Source organism: Apus apus, chromosome 4, assembly GCF_020740795.1.
Source record: "Apus apus isolate bApuApu2 chromosome 4, bApuApu2.pri.cur, whole genome shotgun sequence".
NCBI lineage: Eukaryota > Metazoa > Chordata > Aves > Apodiformes > Apodidae > Apus > Apus apus.
The window spans coordinates 38590333-38607553 of record NC_067285.1 but is presented as its reverse complement, the minus strand read 5'-3'; the positions used below and the strand labels follow the sequence as shown (position 1 = coordinate 38607553).

At 44.0% G+C, this 17221-nt stretch overlaps 2 protein-coding genes across 6 annotated transcripts in view; one reads left to right on the top strand and one right to left on the bottom strand.

Moving 5' to 3' along the window:
• The first annotated feature begins 357 nt into the window (after positions 1-357).
• On the top strand, positions 358-15046 carry NUP54 (nucleoporin 54). 3 transcript variants are annotated; one of them, XM_051619818.1, is made up of 13 exons: positions 543-664; positions 2303-2464; positions 4798-4881; positions 5012-5146; positions 5853-6082; positions 8919-9106; positions 9991-10187; positions 11694-11748; positions 12317-12410; positions 12924-13031; positions 13378-13497; positions 13799-13909; positions 14233-15046. In XM_051619818.1, exons 1-13 carry the CDS (start codon positions 616-618, stop codon positions 14359-14361), a joined length of 1662 nt encoding a protein of 553 aa, XP_051475778.1. In that variant the 5' UTR covers positions 543-615; the 3' UTR covers positions 14362-15046. The 3 variants fall into 3 exon arrangements, with proteins under 3 accessions (XP_051475780.1, XP_051475778.1, XP_051475777.1); XM_051619817.1 differs by lacking the exon at positions 543-664 and adding an exon at positions 946-1789; XM_051619820.1 differs by lacking the exon at positions 2303-2464 and having other exon boundaries at positions 358-664.
• Positions 15041-17221, bottom strand: part of PPEF2 (protein phosphatase with EF-hand domain 2) — a 20450-nt gene continuing 18269 nt past the window's right edge. For all 3 annotated transcript variants that reach the window (XM_051619814.1, XM_051619816.1, XM_051619815.1), the window contains 3 exons: positions 16930-17093; positions 16265-16352; positions 15041-15665 (listed from right to left, as the gene is read on the bottom strand). In XM_051619814.1, the coding sequence (XP_051475774.1) occupies positions 15487-15665; positions 16265-16352; positions 16930-17093 (431 nt within the window). In that variant the 3' untranslated portion in view covers positions 15041-15486. The remainder of the gene's footprint in view (positions 15666-16264; positions 16353-16929; positions 17094-17221) is intronic.

Here is a 17221-nt window from a genome sequence, read left to right as displayed (position 1 = left end):
TACCTCCCTATTCCACATCAGGGTCTGAAGCTGTCACCTCTTCTCCAGGACCCCCCGGAACGTCGCTCTCTGGGTGGCTAGGCTGGAAGCAGCGCCTCAGGAAAAGCACTTCGGGAAGCGTCTTTGCTCTCTCTCTGTGCCCAGATGTTGCTCTTGCCGCCCTTCTGGGCGCCACAGACGCTGCCGGAACGACCAGCAACCCGCCCGTGCCCATCGCCGGGCGGAACCTGCCTCCCAGGGCGGGTCCAGCGGCTTCTTCTCCCCTCTCCGCTGCGGCCGGGCCCGGCAAGCGCGGGGCTCGGGGGAGGCCTCAAGGTGCTGGTCGCAGGCTGAGGCGGCTCCGCGGGCCCGGGGTGCGGCTGGGGCGGAGGCGTCTCCCTCCCTCACGTCTGGTGCTTCATCCCCGGTGCGGCCCGTGTCCCCGGGGTGCGGCTGGGGCGGAGGGGTCTCCCTCCCTCCCCCCCTCCCGTCTGCCGTCCCACCCCCGGTGCGGCCCGCGGGCCCGGCCCGCCCGCCCCGCCGCCGGAAGCGGCCGCCGGAAGCAGCCGGCGCCGCCCGGAAGTGCCCGGCGGCGGGAAGGCGGGAAGGCAGGGCGGGCCGGAGCGCGGCCCCCTCATGGCCTTCAGCTTCGGGGCGGCGGGCGCCGGGGCCGCAAACCCGGCCGGTGAGCGCGGGCAGGGGGGGAGGAAGAAGAGGAGGAGGGGGAGGAGGGGGAGGAGGAGTAGAAGCAGAAGCCCTTTTCTGTCCGCCCAGCCCCGCGGCCCCGGGCCCTGCGCTGGGCCCGGCCCCGGGCGGGGTTCGGCAGCAGCGGGTGCGTTTGTCCGCGCCGCTCTCGGCGGGGCCGGTGAGGTGTGGGACCCCCTTTCCCCCCCCCCCCCCCCCCGCGCTGCGTCCTTCCCGCGGTCAAACGGGGTGTCCCAGCGGTTTTTTGCTCGGTTGTTGTTTGTTTGTTTGTTTTTTGCTTGTCCCGAGTGAACAGCGCCCGCGTAGCGCGGGCGGGTCCGCGGCGAGAGTTTTCCCGGGCTCGATCCTGCCCAAAACACAGGCCTCTCCGGCCGTGGGGCGCCGGTGGCGGGGTGAGGCACCGAGGTGCCGGGGGAACGGCGCCAGCTCGCCTGGGTCACAGAGTCGTGGAATCACAGAGAGGTTTGAGCTGGAAGGGACCTTCAGGATCAGCTGGTTCCAACCCCCTGCATGGGCAGGGACGCATGGTCGCTTCAGACTGCGGTAGTGGCCCTCGGTGGATGAGGTGCTCTTTCATTTTTGAGCAGCGTAAAAGACAGTGGTTAACTTGGAGGAAGGTTTTTTTTGTTTTCCTCTTACTGTTGTCTGTTGACTATCAGTCTTGGTGAAACGCAGGCCAGGGCCTTCCTTACTCTCACTTGGTGAAATAGTTCTTTTTTGGCTTTTAAGAGTGGACACTGAATTAAGTCCTTTGGACAGGGAGTATCCCCAGTGCAATTAGCCTCAGCTATTCTGGGTGGGCTTTTGCTCTGACTGTTTAAACTTTCTGACTCCATCTTAAAGTAAAACATGACCTTGTACTGCTCATACACTGTTAAAAGATTTATTGTGCTTGCAGAACAGTGTAAGAGGGAATTCTGGGATCATACCCCAGGACTTTGCAGTATCTGTCTGTCTAGCATGAACCTGTTCTCAGCTGCTCCTGGGGAGGGAATCTGGGATCTTCTGTATTAGCCCATTTTTTCTTAGCACTGGAAGACCTGGATGCATCAGGTAAGACACCAGCAAGTGCTGAAGTGGACAGATGTTGAAAAACAGAACTTGAGTAAGTCAGCCCTGGAGTATTTGAGGCATGTGGTGCCTCAGCTGCTAGAGTTGTATTTTGTGGTTGTTCTGGTATTGCTGCATTGGTGTATTCTTGCCTTCCTGATAGCTTATGAAATAATTATGCTACTGTTAGTTAAACTGGTACAGATGCAGCTGTATCAAGCAGTCTTTGGCAGTTGAAAATTACTCTTAAAAGCAGTGTTCAGTCACATGGATATTTTCATGTATAGCTTTGAAATAAGATGGGAAAAATGTTACCTGCTTTATATGGAGTGTAGTTGAAGAGTAACACACAGCAGTGATGTAGGGAGAGTGGGTTAAACAGACAGCTTTAACTGACCTCCTTGTGTTCAGAAAATAATGTTTAATGCCATTTAATATCTTACTTTTGTTTTTAACTATTCCTGTCTTGTCTGTGGTGATGGAAAAATATTTCAGCTTTTCTTTCCTGAACCTACCTCTTACTTACAACTAATGTTACCTTGCTCTTTTTCTGCTTCCCGCTCGTCAGGATTTGGTGGGCTTGAAACTACAAACTCCACTGCCAGTGGGTTTAATTTTGGGGGTTTCGGATTAACTGCTAATCCTGCAGTGAATTTTAATATTGGGAATTTCGGTGTTTCTACTACCTCAACTCCACCATTCAATTTTGGTAACAGTCTGGCAAGTGCAGGTAGATCATACATAAATACTTGTTCTGTAATAAATGTTAATAGCAGGGGTCCAAGAATTACATTCCTGACTGAGAATCTTGTGTTAAGTACTAATCTTTGTATCCAGTGAAGACTGGAGATAAAAGCTCTGGAAGTGGAATGGGTTTGAAAACTATGGGCCTGTCAGGGGTTTTGCCTATTAAATTCTCAAGAAATAGCTGTTGGGGAAAAATAACCACATACCAAATACTCAGTCTCTGAAATGGAAATGAGTTGTGGTAACCTGTCAGTCTGACCCAGTCTAAAATTGAGCCTTGATTAGCCAGCAAAAGGGCAACATCAGTTCTCCCTTCAGATCCAGGCAATCATGAGCAATTGCAGAGCTGGTCCCTAACGCCCCGTTTCCCAACATGAGATTCTTGGACTACTGCAGTCATGTTTTTCACCTTCCCCCGTGTCTCTTCATTGGCCTTCCCTTGGCTCTCATGAACACACTACACATCAAACAGTTTCTGTGGAGAAACAAATTGTATACGATCAGCACAAAATGAGCAGCCCTGGCTGTGGTCTCTGTTTCCTAAATGCCATTCTGCACCCTGAAGCAGCACCCATCCCAGGTGCTCCTGAAGAGTTTCCCTGGGCTCCTGGGAGGGCCATCTGCATGGTGTGTGTGCTGGGTATCGGTTTAAGAAAACCGTTCATGGCCCCGTGTAGATCCATCAGTTCTGAGTAATCAGCTGGTATAATTTCAAGTTAAATCTTTTCCATTTCATAGAAAAATGCTTAACTGTATGGATTTATAATGCTTCACTCCTGTAGAATTAGCCCATGGGGTCTTGTTGCCGCTGCTCGTATAGGAATTACATTCATTCCACAGTGTCATTGCTCCCTGTGTACATGTACTCTTAACTTCTTCTGTGCACTTGAGGCATCTGATTTTGGTTTGTTTTTTGTTTGGTTTGTTGTTTTTTTTATGAACGCTATTGAACTGTAATTCTTAAACTGAATTTTAGCTACTCCAGGAGAGTACTTGGATGCTTAATTTTGTTTGGCGGTTTGCACTCTGAGATCCTTTTTCAAGAAAGGATAGCTAAGTTGTACAAAGCTACCTAAAAATTGTGTCACCTGATGGTACCCCCACTAGAGTTTCTCACTCGCTGGTAGGACTGAAACTTGAACATTACAGGGCACGACTTCTTATATCCACTCCACTAAGATGTTTGCTGAATGAAAATAAAATGTGATTGCATGTTAACTTGATTTAAGCTTTTTATTTTGTTTCTATACTAGAGGGTGGTAAGTGCAGTAGGTTAAAGAGACTTTTTTTATTGACATGAGTTAGCAGTGGCAGCATCATTCGGACAAATCCCTTTTAGCAGTTTGCCTTTCTTAATTTGAATGCATGCAAAACCAGTTTGAAACAGACTGACTTGGTTCTTAAGGGCTAGTCAGATGTCCACAAGCTGTACCTTGAGCCTGTGGTGCATTGATACCACTGTAGCAAAGCAATGGTGTGGTGGCATCCAGCACCTCTACAGCCTCATGCACCTGTCTTGGCACAGCTGCCCTGTATTGGGGCAGCTCTTCCAAAGGGGCAGATGTGAAGATGGGTTTCTTGAGGCTCTCTCTGGCAGGGTGGAGCTCAGGCACTCACTCAGGTCTCCACCTGCTAGCCAGGTTTCAGGTTTTCCTGAAAATCTGCAGAAGCTGATTGCTTTTGCATTCACCTTCTCTGATAGTGGTGGAACCTCAAAATGAGATTTAATGGGGAGGATGACAGGGAAGTTAGGCTTAAAAAAGGAACCCTTGTAGAATTTTACCTGTGTGTGGAAAAAAATGTTGCTGTGACAGCATTCCTGTGTAGGCACAGTAATTGTGTGCCATGCTAGCTTCAGGCTTTGCTTGATTTGTTTCTGGTTTTGCTTTGAAGAGGTTAGGAATGTTGAGTAAGTTCACAAAACATCAGATAATTTATTAAACATTTAGCAGCAACGTTGACTAGAAGTATTCCTGAGAGTGAATCTAAGAAATACTAGTCATTAGTGGTGTCTGTCCTTAAGGAAAGCACACTGTGCTGGTAAAGGAACAGGATGTTCATTAACTGCTGCTTTTTTATTTGCTTTCTTGACACATCATAGGTGTTTTGGCTTTCTAGTTCATGTTTCCTCACCCATTTCCTCAGCCAGCAAACTCGATAGCCATGATCATGTAAACTACCCGCTTGTGACATAAGACATCCATCTGTCAACATCTTTCCTCCTAACACCCCTCGAAGCGTGCAGTTTATTGTCACGTTGTGTACAGCTGCAACTCACAGTGTGCCTCTGACTGACTTGCAAACTTTGTTTGTTAGGTGCATTTGGAGGATTTGGGACAACGACCACCACTGGAGCACCAGCCTTTAGTTTTTCTGCTCCCACCAACACAGGCACCAGCGGTAAGAGCACAAGTCTGAAAGTGTTTGCTTTAGAATGACCAGCAGGGACTCAGCCCATTATCAGTAATGATTTGCATTTCACAGGTACTATTCTCCTCTTTTTCTCACTAATTCTTGCTTATTTCCCCAGGACTCTTTGGTGCTACCCAGAACAAAGGCTTTGGATTTGGTACTAGTTTTGGCACGGGAACTGGAACTGGCTTGGGTAGTGGGTTGGGAACTGGGCTAGGCTTTGGAGGCTTTGGTACCCAGCAGCAACAGACCAGTAAGTATGGCCTTCTCTTGATTTACCCCTTCATTAGCAACCAAAGCATGAGGCTGTAACAGGAGAACAAGTAGTGGAACAAAAGTAAATTATAAAAGGAGGCTGTTACACCTAATGATTGATGGAGACTTCCCAGAAACACGGCTTTTGAAGTGCCTACGTTTGCAATCCTTGTCTTTTTCTTAAACTGGACCTCCAGCAAGCTTCTGAGCTTTATTTACTCTTTGAGTTTCCAACAACAATATTCACCCTTCTGGTTTGGCAGTGGTAGAGAGAGTAGTTTTTAGACTAATGTCAGCAGTCATGGCATTACTGTAAAGGGGAGAAAAAAAGTGTTGATTTTAGTTTAAATATGAGCTGGATAATGACCAGCTGCAGCCTGTGGGTCCGTTGAATTTATAATAACAAATCTGCCCTTCAGGTTGAGATACCAAAGATGCTAGATCATGTCATGGGTTATTATAGTTGTCGTTTTAAAAGAAATAAAATAATCTTCTAACTTGGTCTTCAGGAACTTCTGTTACTGATGAAGGCTGAGTGTAAAAAGACGTTTAGAAAGCAACAACAGTTTGATTTATTTGTTCATTTATTTTGCTTTTCAAAATGTGGAAAGATGTGATACCAGGGATGTGCAGATGGTACGTGTTAGAAATGAGTCTCTCTTGGTTGGTAAAGGAGTTAATTTGTTTTTCTTCATCCAATACAGCACTAGGAGGCGGCTTCTTCAGCCAGCCTGCTCAGACACCTGCCCAGTCGAACCAGCTCATCAATACAGCCAGTGCCCTCTCAGCTCCCACACTCTTAGGGGATGAGAGAGATGCTATTTTGGCAAAATGGAACCAGCTTCAGGCCTTCTGGGGAACAGGCAAAGGGTACTTCAACAATAACATCGCTCCAGTGGAGTTCACGCAGGAAAACCCCTTTTGCAGGTTTAAGGTATGGAATTGTCCAGCTGCCCACAAACAGTTTTGAAGCAGTTGCTCTGCTTGCTGAGTGTCTCAGTAGCATTAAATCAGATTTTGTTACTGATAAGAGCATTCTGAAACAGTATTTTTCCAGGTAACATACACAGTTCCGAAGCATGCTAATTAAAAGGTTTGAAGAGGTATAGATGTTGGAAATCTGGGTGTTGTGGAGATGATGAGTGGATCATGAAACTAATCTTTTTCTATGATAAATTCAGCTATGATATTCAGCTTAGTGTGTGTGTGGTTGGAGCAGATTTCTGGAAATGAATTTTAATGTGTATTTGATTAGGTTACTATATTAGAGAAACTATTTAAAATAACCTTCATATCTGAAAGAAACTGTTAACATCTGAAATAAGAACATCAGGGTGTCTTTTATTACTTTGCCTACATTACTAAAACCCTCTGTGATCCTGGCCCCTGCAAACCATTATAAATACTCCAGCCTTCATCTGCCTTTATCCTTGCCAGTACTAAAGCTGACTCCTTTCCTTGTATAGTATCATCAGCAGTTCCAGCTCTTGCTTCTCCTGTCAACAAAGAGTATGTAGATCTTCATCCTCCACAAATCTTGCCGCTGCTGACTTTCTTGCTAAGCTTCAGACCTGGAAGTGGATTTGGGTCAGGCATGGTGATACCCTCCTTTCCCATGCTGATTCTTTGAAGTTAAAACTTTCTAACCCGAATGTAGGTTAATACCTAATTAAGACCAGTTTTGATTTTGCACATTGTGACACTTCTATGAAATCTTTGCAGTGACCAAGTGCTTGCATAGCAAATGTTTGGCTTCTGTTGCATAACCTTTTTAGGTGTTACCTTGAATATTTTGTAGATTATGCACCTGAAATCTTACTTTCTTGTTGCCTGGAATGGCTCTAGAGTTTTCTGGGGTTTGAAAAATGGGCAAGTATAAGTTGTATGCTGCAAAATCAATAATTTTAGAGTTTCATGTCTCAAAAGGAGAAGATTTCCTCTCAAGTCAGTCGATGCTATCGACTAGGTTTTTGTCCCTATGCCTTGAGTCTAACTGATGCCATTATGAACTCGCTTAGCTAAGTGAAATATTGGAAAGTCCCGTGTATGCTGGCAAAGGTGGATGCCTAAAGAAAACAGTGGAGAAGTTGTTAGCACAGGTATCGCAGCAACGCATCATAAACTAGTTTGGTCTATTGCCTCTGTAAGCATCAGACATGTGATAAGAATGAACCCGAAGGATTTAATTGATATTCAAGGAACCCACTTGTACACAGTTTCAGCTCTGGAACAAATGAGAAGCATCCAGAACCAAGAAAAGTGTACTTCTGAGGTATAGGAAGTAAACAAAGTAAAAAATCTGTTACAGTTTGAAAATACTGAATTTCATAAAGAAATGGTGAAATATGTATCTATTTTGTCTAAATATAAATGCCAGAGTACTCATGTATGTGTGGTCTGAGAACTGCTTCACACATAATGCAGTTTAGTCTTCCAAGTCTTCGCAGGTCTTTTCCCACACGGGGGAGCCTCTTTCGCAGCTGGGAAGGTAAAAGGAATGTGCTTAAAAACAGTAGGTGATTGTTTGAAGGTGGGTTTGTTTGGGGTTTTTTTGATTTGTGTTTTTCTTCTGAGGCCTCAGAAGGAGCAGGTAGCTTAAATCAGGGACATGTGTGATACCAGTAACTTAGAAGTCCTTCCTTAAAAACATGAGGTTTCCTTCAGGCTCTGTCCTTACAGAACTGGATTCTTCCTTAGCTGTCACTCTGTTACTCTGGGACAGGATGGCCCAGCTGATGGTTCTGCAGGGCTCACCATCGTGAGGAGTCACCCTCTGCTGACACAGACCAGGCTCTGGGGCACATCCCCAGCTCATTTCTCTCTTCAGCTAAACTTGCACAAGGGGAAAGGTGCAAGTTACCCACATGCAGTGTCAGGGCCTTAAAAAGCACCCACTGTCCAACATGTCACCAGTTCATAGGCAAGACAAGATGAAAACTGCCATGCTGCTTTTGCTTGTAATGAGCAGTTTAAGTCTTTCTTACAAGTCACATGGAGTTTACCCTGGAGCTGACAGAGTGTTGTTTTTTTTAGCAGGCAAAGCACTTAGCACAGGGTTAGATTATAGTGTTGATATAATAGATAATATTGAATTAAACATCTAACCTTGCTGCATAGCAATTGTACAAAGAAACCATGACACTTGCTAACACAAGGAAAGTTGGCTGTCCCAAATTCTTGTGTGATAACTTTACTTGATGCATATCTTAGCTAGTAGAAATACTGTATGTCCATATTTTGACTTGTGCTGGCAGTCAAACTGTTCAGACCTACAGTAGGAAAATGCTAAGAATTCCATATTTGTAGTTGGCTTATCTTTCAACAAGGTTATGTCAGTAACTACTTTTCCTACAGACATCTGAAAATGGGATGTTGTAAAACTCTGCTGGAACTCTAGTAGCTTTTGTGTATTAAAGTCTACTTCTCTATTTCACTTTGTCACTTAAAAAAAGTGTAAACTTGTAAAATGTTTCTGATTGATATCAGCTCTGAAGTAGCATAAATACCCTGCTGAGCTGGTATCTCCCAGTCCCTAGTTTGTTGGTTTTTTTAAGAGGGAGAGTGCACTGTTTTAAAAGCTGCTATACTGGTGGCCTTGTGAGCATTTTAAAGAGGGCTTGATTTTTATGCTTCTGCATCTCTGAATATCTTGTAACTTAAATTTTTAACCAGTTGCTCTAAAACTTAAGGGGTTTAGCCCCTCTCCTTCATGCCACACAGGTATGCTTTGCTAAGTAATGTATCACCAATTTTTATTTGTTTATTTGCAGGCTGTGGGTTACAGTTTAATGCCCAACAACAAAGATGAAGATGGCCTTGTGGTCTTGGTCTTTAACAGAAAAGAAGCAGATATTCGAAGCCAGCAGCAGCAGCTCGTAGAATCACTACACAAAATTCTGGGAGGAAACCAGACCCTCACTGTCAACGTAGAAGGGGTTAAAACAATGCCAGATGACCAGTATGTGATCTTTATGTGGTTTTGCCTTTTTGTCTGGTATTGCACATTATAAAGGGTTGGTGCTTAGTCTATTCTGTCTTCCTTTCTCTTTGATTTTACATCTGTTCATCCTGAGTTTGATTTTGTGTCTCTTATTCCTTCATGTTGCTTTTCCTTAAGGTGTTCAGTGCAGTATCTTTTCCTATGTATGTTACTTGCTTTTTTGCTGGAGTGCACAGCTGAGGGCCTCAGGTCAGGAAACAGATGTTTCTCTGGCCCCTGCTCAGCAGCAAAAATTGGAGATGAGGATGCTAACCACAAGAGTGAGATAAACAGTATTTGAGAAGCCAGGTGTTCTTCATGAGGTGTTCTTCACTTGGTCATGGATAGAGTGGAGGGGCACTGAGGTGTGTGGTAGTAGGGTCTTCCCAGTGTTTCACATAACAAATGCTTGTTTCAGTGGGAAGCTGTTTGAGGCTAGTTGAGCTGTCGGATTCTGCGTGTGCTGTGTTAGAGCACTGGCTGCTTGGACTTGTTTGGGGGCCTCAGGCTGGTCTGCCTGAAGTACTGCAGCACACTGACATTTCTGCTTCTGACTTACCCACACATTGTTCCTTCTTTTTTAAAGACCAAAAGTTGTTCTTATGTGTAGTACCAATATCAATATGTAATACAGTTGTTAAAACTGCAGGGGGATCATGTAATTTTATAGGATATTTACAGCTTTCCTCTTTCTGCTTTGCTGTGTTAAACCCTAGATTTACTGTACTTCATATCTCAGCTGCTAAAGGAAGTAATCAGTCAGCTGAGAGGAGTGGTAACTTGGATTTAGGGTGGTTCTTTATTGTGTTAGTTCCTGTACACTGCTGGCCTGTTTCTGACAGCACACGTTTTGTCTTGCTCAGGACAGAAGTGATCATTTACGTCGTTGAGCGCTCACCCAACGGCACTTCGAGGAGAGTCCCCGCAACGACCCTCTACGCCCACTTTGAACAAGCCAACATAAAGTCCTCCCTGCAGCAGCTGGGGGTCAGCCTCTCCATGGCCAGAACAGAGCTTTCCCCTGCACAAGTCAAACAGCTGCTGCAGAACCCTCCTGCTGGTATGAGGTCCATGGCTGCACAGGGACACACTGGGCCTCTCTGCTGCAGCCTTTTTGGGTCTCTGGGAAAAACGCAGGTGCTGGCCCACTGGAAAACACCTTATAAAAGTACAGGAGTTTCCAGGGCATTCTGGCATGTTGTACAGTTTTAACTGTAGCACCAAGACAGGTAGCATTTATCAGTAATACATCGCACAGTACCATATGCTCAAACTTGTCCAATGGAGAAAAAAAAAGGCTGAAGATCAGAATAATCATGTTCTGTATTCACTTCCTAGTTTTTGAGGGGGGAGATGTCACTTAGCCTGTATCTGTGGCCACAGGGAGCACATACACAGCTTTGTTTTAGAGTAGTTAAGTGCTGTTTATGCCATTTTGTAGGATAATTGTATCTTATTCTCTGTGTCTCCACAGAATCGCATGTAGTGCTTGCAGTGAGACCTTGCAGTGGGTCAGGGAAAGCAGCCTGTGCTTTCCAGCAGACAATATGTCGTGTATTCAGCAAGATCACAATGTTTAAAAACACAGCAAAGGATTGCAAAAAGCCTGGCCTACTCTTGCAGAAAAATCAGAGACAAGCAGCAGTGTCTTCCAACTGCTGCAACGTCAGGGAGAAGTAGTTGCTCTGTGTAAGGTGGCTTTTTTTAGTACTGGAGGTGTATCACAAGGCCCGCGTAACAGTGTTTGAGGTTAGCTTTTCAGTCCTTGGCTGAGACAAAAGCTGGTATTTGTAGGCTGGCTACTCAACCAGTAAGATGTGCAAGAAGAGGTGTCAGTGTTTAGCTCAAGAGAAGCAGCCACAGCTTGAGAGATAAATCTTGATACAAAGATAGTATGTTCTATGAGGGGTGTTGTGCAGTGAAGAATGTTACGTACGGATTTTATACACTGATTTGGTTTGCAGGGAGGTTTGGAAAATGTAATAACTGTCATCATGAAGTTGATGTACATGCACAATTAGGCTGCTTTTATGTATTTATCTGATAAAGGAGTTCATGGCAAAACAAGCAGCTGTTCTTTCTGTCAACAGATAAAATCATTAGACAAATCCTGTTAGGAATCATTGTGATTCCTACTGGGATTATTTTGCCAATTGGTTTGGTGCTTTGATTACTTAATTACTGGTATTTTTAATTATTAAAAAAAAACAACAATAAGCAACTTGAAGAGGAAAGATGACCCAAATGTAGCATACAATGAAAATGATAGGAGTTTTCCCTTTGAAGTATGGATTGTCTGGTCACCTGTGGGTTGTTCCTCCCTCATGCTTTCATACCAGTAGAAGTACTTGACAGCCTTTTGGACTGAACTTACTGCTACAGTAAAGGACTAAGATTTTTAAGAACTACCCTTGTTTAATTAACCTTAATTTATAGTAACTGTCATTCAGATTGGCATAGTTCGTAGGGTTTTTGTATTTCCTAGTATTTTTCCCACTTAGCAGCTGTAAGATGTGATATTTCTTCAGATATATCCATATTAAAAAATTTGTTTGTTTGTTTTAAGGTGTTGATCCTATTATATGGGAACAAGCCAAAGTTGATAATCCTGATCCTGACAAGTAAGTCTAATAATCTGTCCAAGTATTAAAAGAAGACTTGGAAAGGGGAGAAATGTATAACATTGTGTAGTACCCTTCAGGCAGCTCGTAAATTAGAGAATAACTTTGTCAAGTGCTGATCTCGTTTGAAGCAGTGAGGATTACTAGAAATGCTTGTCTAATCCCTTTATCCATTAGGTTGCTAGGGGTTGTCAGGATAAAGAGCCTCACTTGCATTACTTCAAGTTATGGTGTCCTACATTATATGGGCTACTTATTGTGACCTTATTTTTTTTTTTGCAACCATTATGATTTTTTTTTCTTTAATCCTCCAGCTGAAAGTGATGTACCCTTGTACCTTTCAGTCATTACAGGTAACTTATGCTGATTTAATTATGAAAAGGAACAGGCGGTTAGGAATAGTAAGAACTGTAGAACTTACCAAAACAAGGTATATTTTGTGTATTATTTTAATTTATGATAGGCCATCGGTAATGTAATCTGTAACTTTAGATTAAACTCAGAATTATTAATCCATACCACATGTCTAATCCAAGACATGTTGAAAGACATATTTGTATTCTTGTAGGCTTATTCCTGTACCAATGGTGGGTTTCAAGGAACTGTTGAGAAGATTGAAAGTCCAAGATCAGATGACCAAACAGCATCAAACTCGATTAGATGTAAGGTGTTTCATCTCTATCATGACTGCTTACAGTTGAAAAAGGATATGCTATGAAATCAGCCTCCCCCTGTGCCTCCTGTGTGTTGAAAATCTAAACTGGAACCACATATGTGACGTTGTGACTCTTTATCATTATTTCTTAATACATTCAGTAATTACATCTTGTGGCCAGAAAAGGAGCAGTATGTTTTGGCTTGCTTTCTTTTATTTTTCTTCAGGTTCAAGCCTGTGGTGTGGTTATAGGCTGATTCAAACCAGCTGAATTAAATTGCTGTGTCACAGACTTTATTTGTGTACCCAGTTTTCTGATGCCTTTGGAAAATCCCAGTTGCATATGAAAATAAATAGAAACCAGAACAGCAGCAGTCTAGCAAAAAGCTTTCTGAAAGCATCTTGGAGAGGATGCTTGGATTGAAGACTGTTTTGAATCTATTGGTTTCAAATGTGGACTAGTGTGTTCTGTTATCAGAAATTGCTTATGACTTCCAACTGACTCCCATCTTCTCTGCAGATAATATCAGAAGATATCAGTGAGCTGCAGAAAAACCAAACAACAACTATGGCAAAGATTGCACAGTATAAAAGGAAACTGATGGCACTTTCTCACAGAACATTACAGGTAACATGGTCTAAATAACTTACACACAGCCTGGTGCCAGAAGGCAAACTGAGAGGGGGCAGGATGACCTGTCCAGGGCCAGTGTTGAAAATGAAATTCTGACTGCATTGAAATGGTATTGCTTTAAGTACCAGGCAGAGCTGTCAGGTGTGCAGTGTCTCTTACTGCTTTGGGAACCTTCTCTCCTCCTTAGAAGCCATGGGACTGCTCTGAGGTCCTGGAGCAGCAGAATAAATGACAGAACAAATCTGATGAAAGATGTGCTGGAGGAAGGGCAAAGAGACATATGGATGGGGAAGAGATGTGCAAAGTCTTTTCTAGTGAACCTCAAAGGCTTCTTTTGTAGGTGTTAATAAAGCAGGAGATCCAGAGGAAAAGTGGCTATGCAATTCAAGCAGAGGAAGAGCAGCTTCGTGTACAGTTAGACACCATTCAGTGTGAACTTAACGCACCTACGCAGTTCAAGGTGAGTAGGTAATAGAATTTTGCCAACACCTCTGTTTTTGTCTCACAAAAGAATGTAAGCTTTCCAAACCATGCATATGTATTTATTGTGGAAAGTTTTCAGAAGAGAAGTCCAGCTGGTTGCTAGCTTGTAGTGTCAGTCTCTTTGCTGCATCACTGTTCAGCGATTAAGTATTTTTGAGTTCTTAGAAGTGTTGGAGTTGCTTGCCCTTTGAATGTCTTAATGACTCCAAGTGGTACCTGCTGCAGCTCTGACAGAAGTAGAAGACTTATGTCTGATGTAAGCCTGTTTCTCTTCCCAGGGCAGACTGAATGAGCTCATGTCCCAAATCAGGATGCAAAACCACTTTGGAGCAGTGCGTGCTGAAGAGCGCTATTACATAGATGCAGACCTCTTAAGGGAAATCAAGCAAGTAAGTATTGCTGGGTAGCATCCTGAGATACTCCCTGAAGTTTGTAATTTAAGCCAGCTACAGACTGACTTGGGAAATATATAGAAAATGTTGTGGTTTTATAACTGTTTGATAATTAAGTCCTTACTATTTTTCTCACTGACAGTGCATCAAGGTATTGGACAAAACCACTCTATGCAGTTAGGCTGTTTTTCCTTCTTCCCAAGAAATTATGCCAGGTTATTCAATGTGCCAAGGCCACCAGACATGCCAGCTTTGGGAAATAATACTTAAAATCTGTGAAGTTGAACTATGCTCATGCTGATTTTTTAAACTATCTGCAGCATCTGAAGCAGCAGCAGGAGGGCCTGAGTCACCTAATTAGCATCATAAAGGATGACCTGGAGGACATCAAACTTATAGAGCATGGGCTGAACGAGAGTCTTCCCATCAGAGGAGGAGTCTTCAGTTGACTGGTGCTGGGCTTACACAGAACGTTGCTCAAATTCATGGTTCACCTTCCAAGGCTAAAACTGTTGAGGTAAAATAAAACATGTACCTTCTAGGAGCAGTGGTATTTTGGTTGTTATCTTTAGAATTAGCAAAGGCTCTTCTAAGCTTTTGAACTTGACCTTTGGAAGGTTTCTATTTTGTAAAGCTGTATATGCTTTAACAACAGAAGGAAAACTGAATCTGTTCAGGTACCATTTTACGATAAAACTATATGTACTATTGTACATTTTTTCTTTTTTCCCTTTTTTTTTTTTTACAACAGCATTGTCCTAGAAATGCAGTGCCAAGGGAACTCTGTTCCACTTGGTTTGTGGAAAGCTTAGCCCCCGTCTGCTTTTTTGTCAAAAGAGCCAAGTAACATCATTATGTAAACAGCTGATTTAAGTCATGACAGATATATATGTTGCTGTAACTGTGTCAGTCTCTGCAGTACCAGTAGTTTACTGGGGCAAGCTGCAGGAAGTTTGTGTTTCCAGTTTCTTTCCTTCCTTTGGACTGCAAGGAGCTGAAGGTTACGGTTTTGTCGCTTTACATATGTGAGTTAAAGCTTTGCTGCCCCTCAAATAACAACTGAATGTCCAGACGTTGTCTTTTGCCTTTTTTTAATTGCCAGGGAATAATAAATACAGTCTGACTTTGTAATAACTTCTGCACAGTGTTGGCTCTTTCTTAGCTTCATCATCAAAGCAAGGGAACTGCCAACAACTCCACTCTCCTCCAGGCACTGCAGGTAACAGGCTATCAAACCCAACGCTACAGAGCTGCTTAGCTGCCTCAGTCCCCAAACTAAACTAAAAGGTCACTTCCCTTAAATCCAGCTGGTACCAAGTACTGCAGAGCAGCTGGCTATTACATGCAGTGGAGAGAGAGCTGCCATTTTTCCTCATGACAAAAATCACTGAAACAAAGATACAGGATTCTCTGCAGTAGGAGTTTGTACAGCAGAAACAACTCAAACACCATCCAGGCAGAATAACTTTGTTCATTAGCCCACCCCCCCAAAAAAAAAATAAAATTCCATTCATAACATGTGAAAGATAGAAAAAGATCCTAGAGCCTGTATGGCAACCCTTCTCAGGTTCTCCCTACTGTGACTGCCTGACAAGGCGGAAGGCTTCGAGGAACTCGTTGAAGTCGATGTTTCCATCCTTATTGAAATCAATGCTGCAAACTAGGTCGTTGATGCCATCATCTGTGAGTTCAATGTTCATGTGGGAGCTGAACAGCTTCCAGGTTTGGTGGAACTCCTCGAATGAGATGAGACCTGTGGAGAAGAAAGGCACAGCCACCTCAGCACAAGGTCACCATAGGCACTGCTGCCAGTCAGTCCCTGCTCGGCATGCAAGGAGGGACCCCTGCTCAGGTTTGATCTCTTGTCCACCTCAGGGAAGAAAACAATCTACATTTCATGTGCTGCAACTGAATTTCCTAGTGTTAAGAACGTGGGCTAAAATACAACTTAAAGCAGTGAAGAGACATAGTGTAATTTGGGAGAGCAAAAGAAGGCAAAAGCTGTTTTATTTTCACTTTCCCAAAGTGATTTTCCCAAAGTGATTTGGTGGAAGTGACTCCTTGAAAGCAGGTAACTCTCAAAATCCCAAGCATGCTGCCTTACTGTCATGGCTTTCGTCACCCCCTCCAGAACAGCTCATTAGCTCTCTACCTGGACTGCATGCCATCCTTCAAAATGCATCAAGTTTGTGGAAACGTGCAATGACATTTCAGAAGCTCTTCAGACAGTAATCCCAACTGAGGGAGGAGAAATACCCAAGCTTTAAATCATTAAATAAAAACACCTTCATCCATACTAAAAGTAGAATGGAATACAATGCAGTGACCAACACCTCTTGCACACCTGCTTACCTGAATGATCTCTGTCTATGATCCTGAATATGGTCTCCAAGTTGGATCTGTTTCGATAAATGACTTCCAGCAAGCTTGACTGGATGTGCTGAAAGACAACATGGTCACATGCCTTCTACCCTTCTGACAGCTCCCAGCTTTCTCTGAGCAGTTACTGCAGACCTTCCCATAAATAAAAATAGATACTGCTCTCAAGAGTTTGCCATCAATGCACTTCAGTGTCTGTGGCTCATGCAACAGGTTTGTGGTGACTGGACCCTCCGTGCACCTCTGCACTACAGCGTGTCAGCAGCCTGTGACTTCCATACAGACCTCTCCCAGGCTAGCAGAGGAGACACTGACTTGGGCTACATTTTTGAACCACTGCAGAGCTGGTTTTGCTGGGTGTAATTAAGAAGGATCAACTCAGAATAGAGTATAGTTCTCCTACATAAAAAAACCTGCATCCAAAACTTAAGTTTTAGTGCACGTGCATCAGTTATTTCTCCAATGGACTGAGCGCCTCTGGACAACTTGAATTCACGCAAGCTTTTCCATGGACTTGATTTTGGATTATACAGGAACTGGAACCATCCACTCTCCTTTCATACCATCCTTGGTTCCCCACCTGGGGGTCTTGTGAGCTGCCCTGCATTGTGTTTTGATGGAAGGGGGCGAGTCCTTACCTCTTGGCTCCGCTGTTCCAGGGCCAAGTCGTCGAGCCAGCCCTTGTACTCCAGCGTGCCGTCCACCGTGCTGCGCACCAGCTGCGGCCTCAGCATTCGCCAGGGCAGCCCCAGCTGCAAGACTGACTCCACTGCTGTTGCCCAGTTGCTCAGTGTGATCCTTCCTGAAAGAAAAAGGGAAAGCCACAGAAACCTCTGGGAGACAGGCAGCTGAAAGCACACAAAGGCAAAGAAAAAAGTCTGGAGCCGTCCACGTGCCCAGTCTGCTGTGCTGCCGACAGCAACAGCCTCA

Bases quoted from the DNA above. Each gene is read 5' to 3' on its own strand.
- NUP54 (XM_051619817.1), top strand. From the start codon at position 1,729: ATGCATCAGGTAAGACACCAGCAAGTGCTGAAGTGGACAGATGTTGAA. The intron at 4,882-5,011 runs GTAAGAGCACAA...TTATTTCCCCAG, and splicing joins CACCAACACAGGCACCAGCG to GACTCTTTGGTGCTACCCAG. The intron at 11,749-12,316 runs GTAAGTCTAATA...GTATTCTTGTAG, and splicing joins GATAATCCTGATCCTGACAA to GCTTATTCCTGTACCAATGG.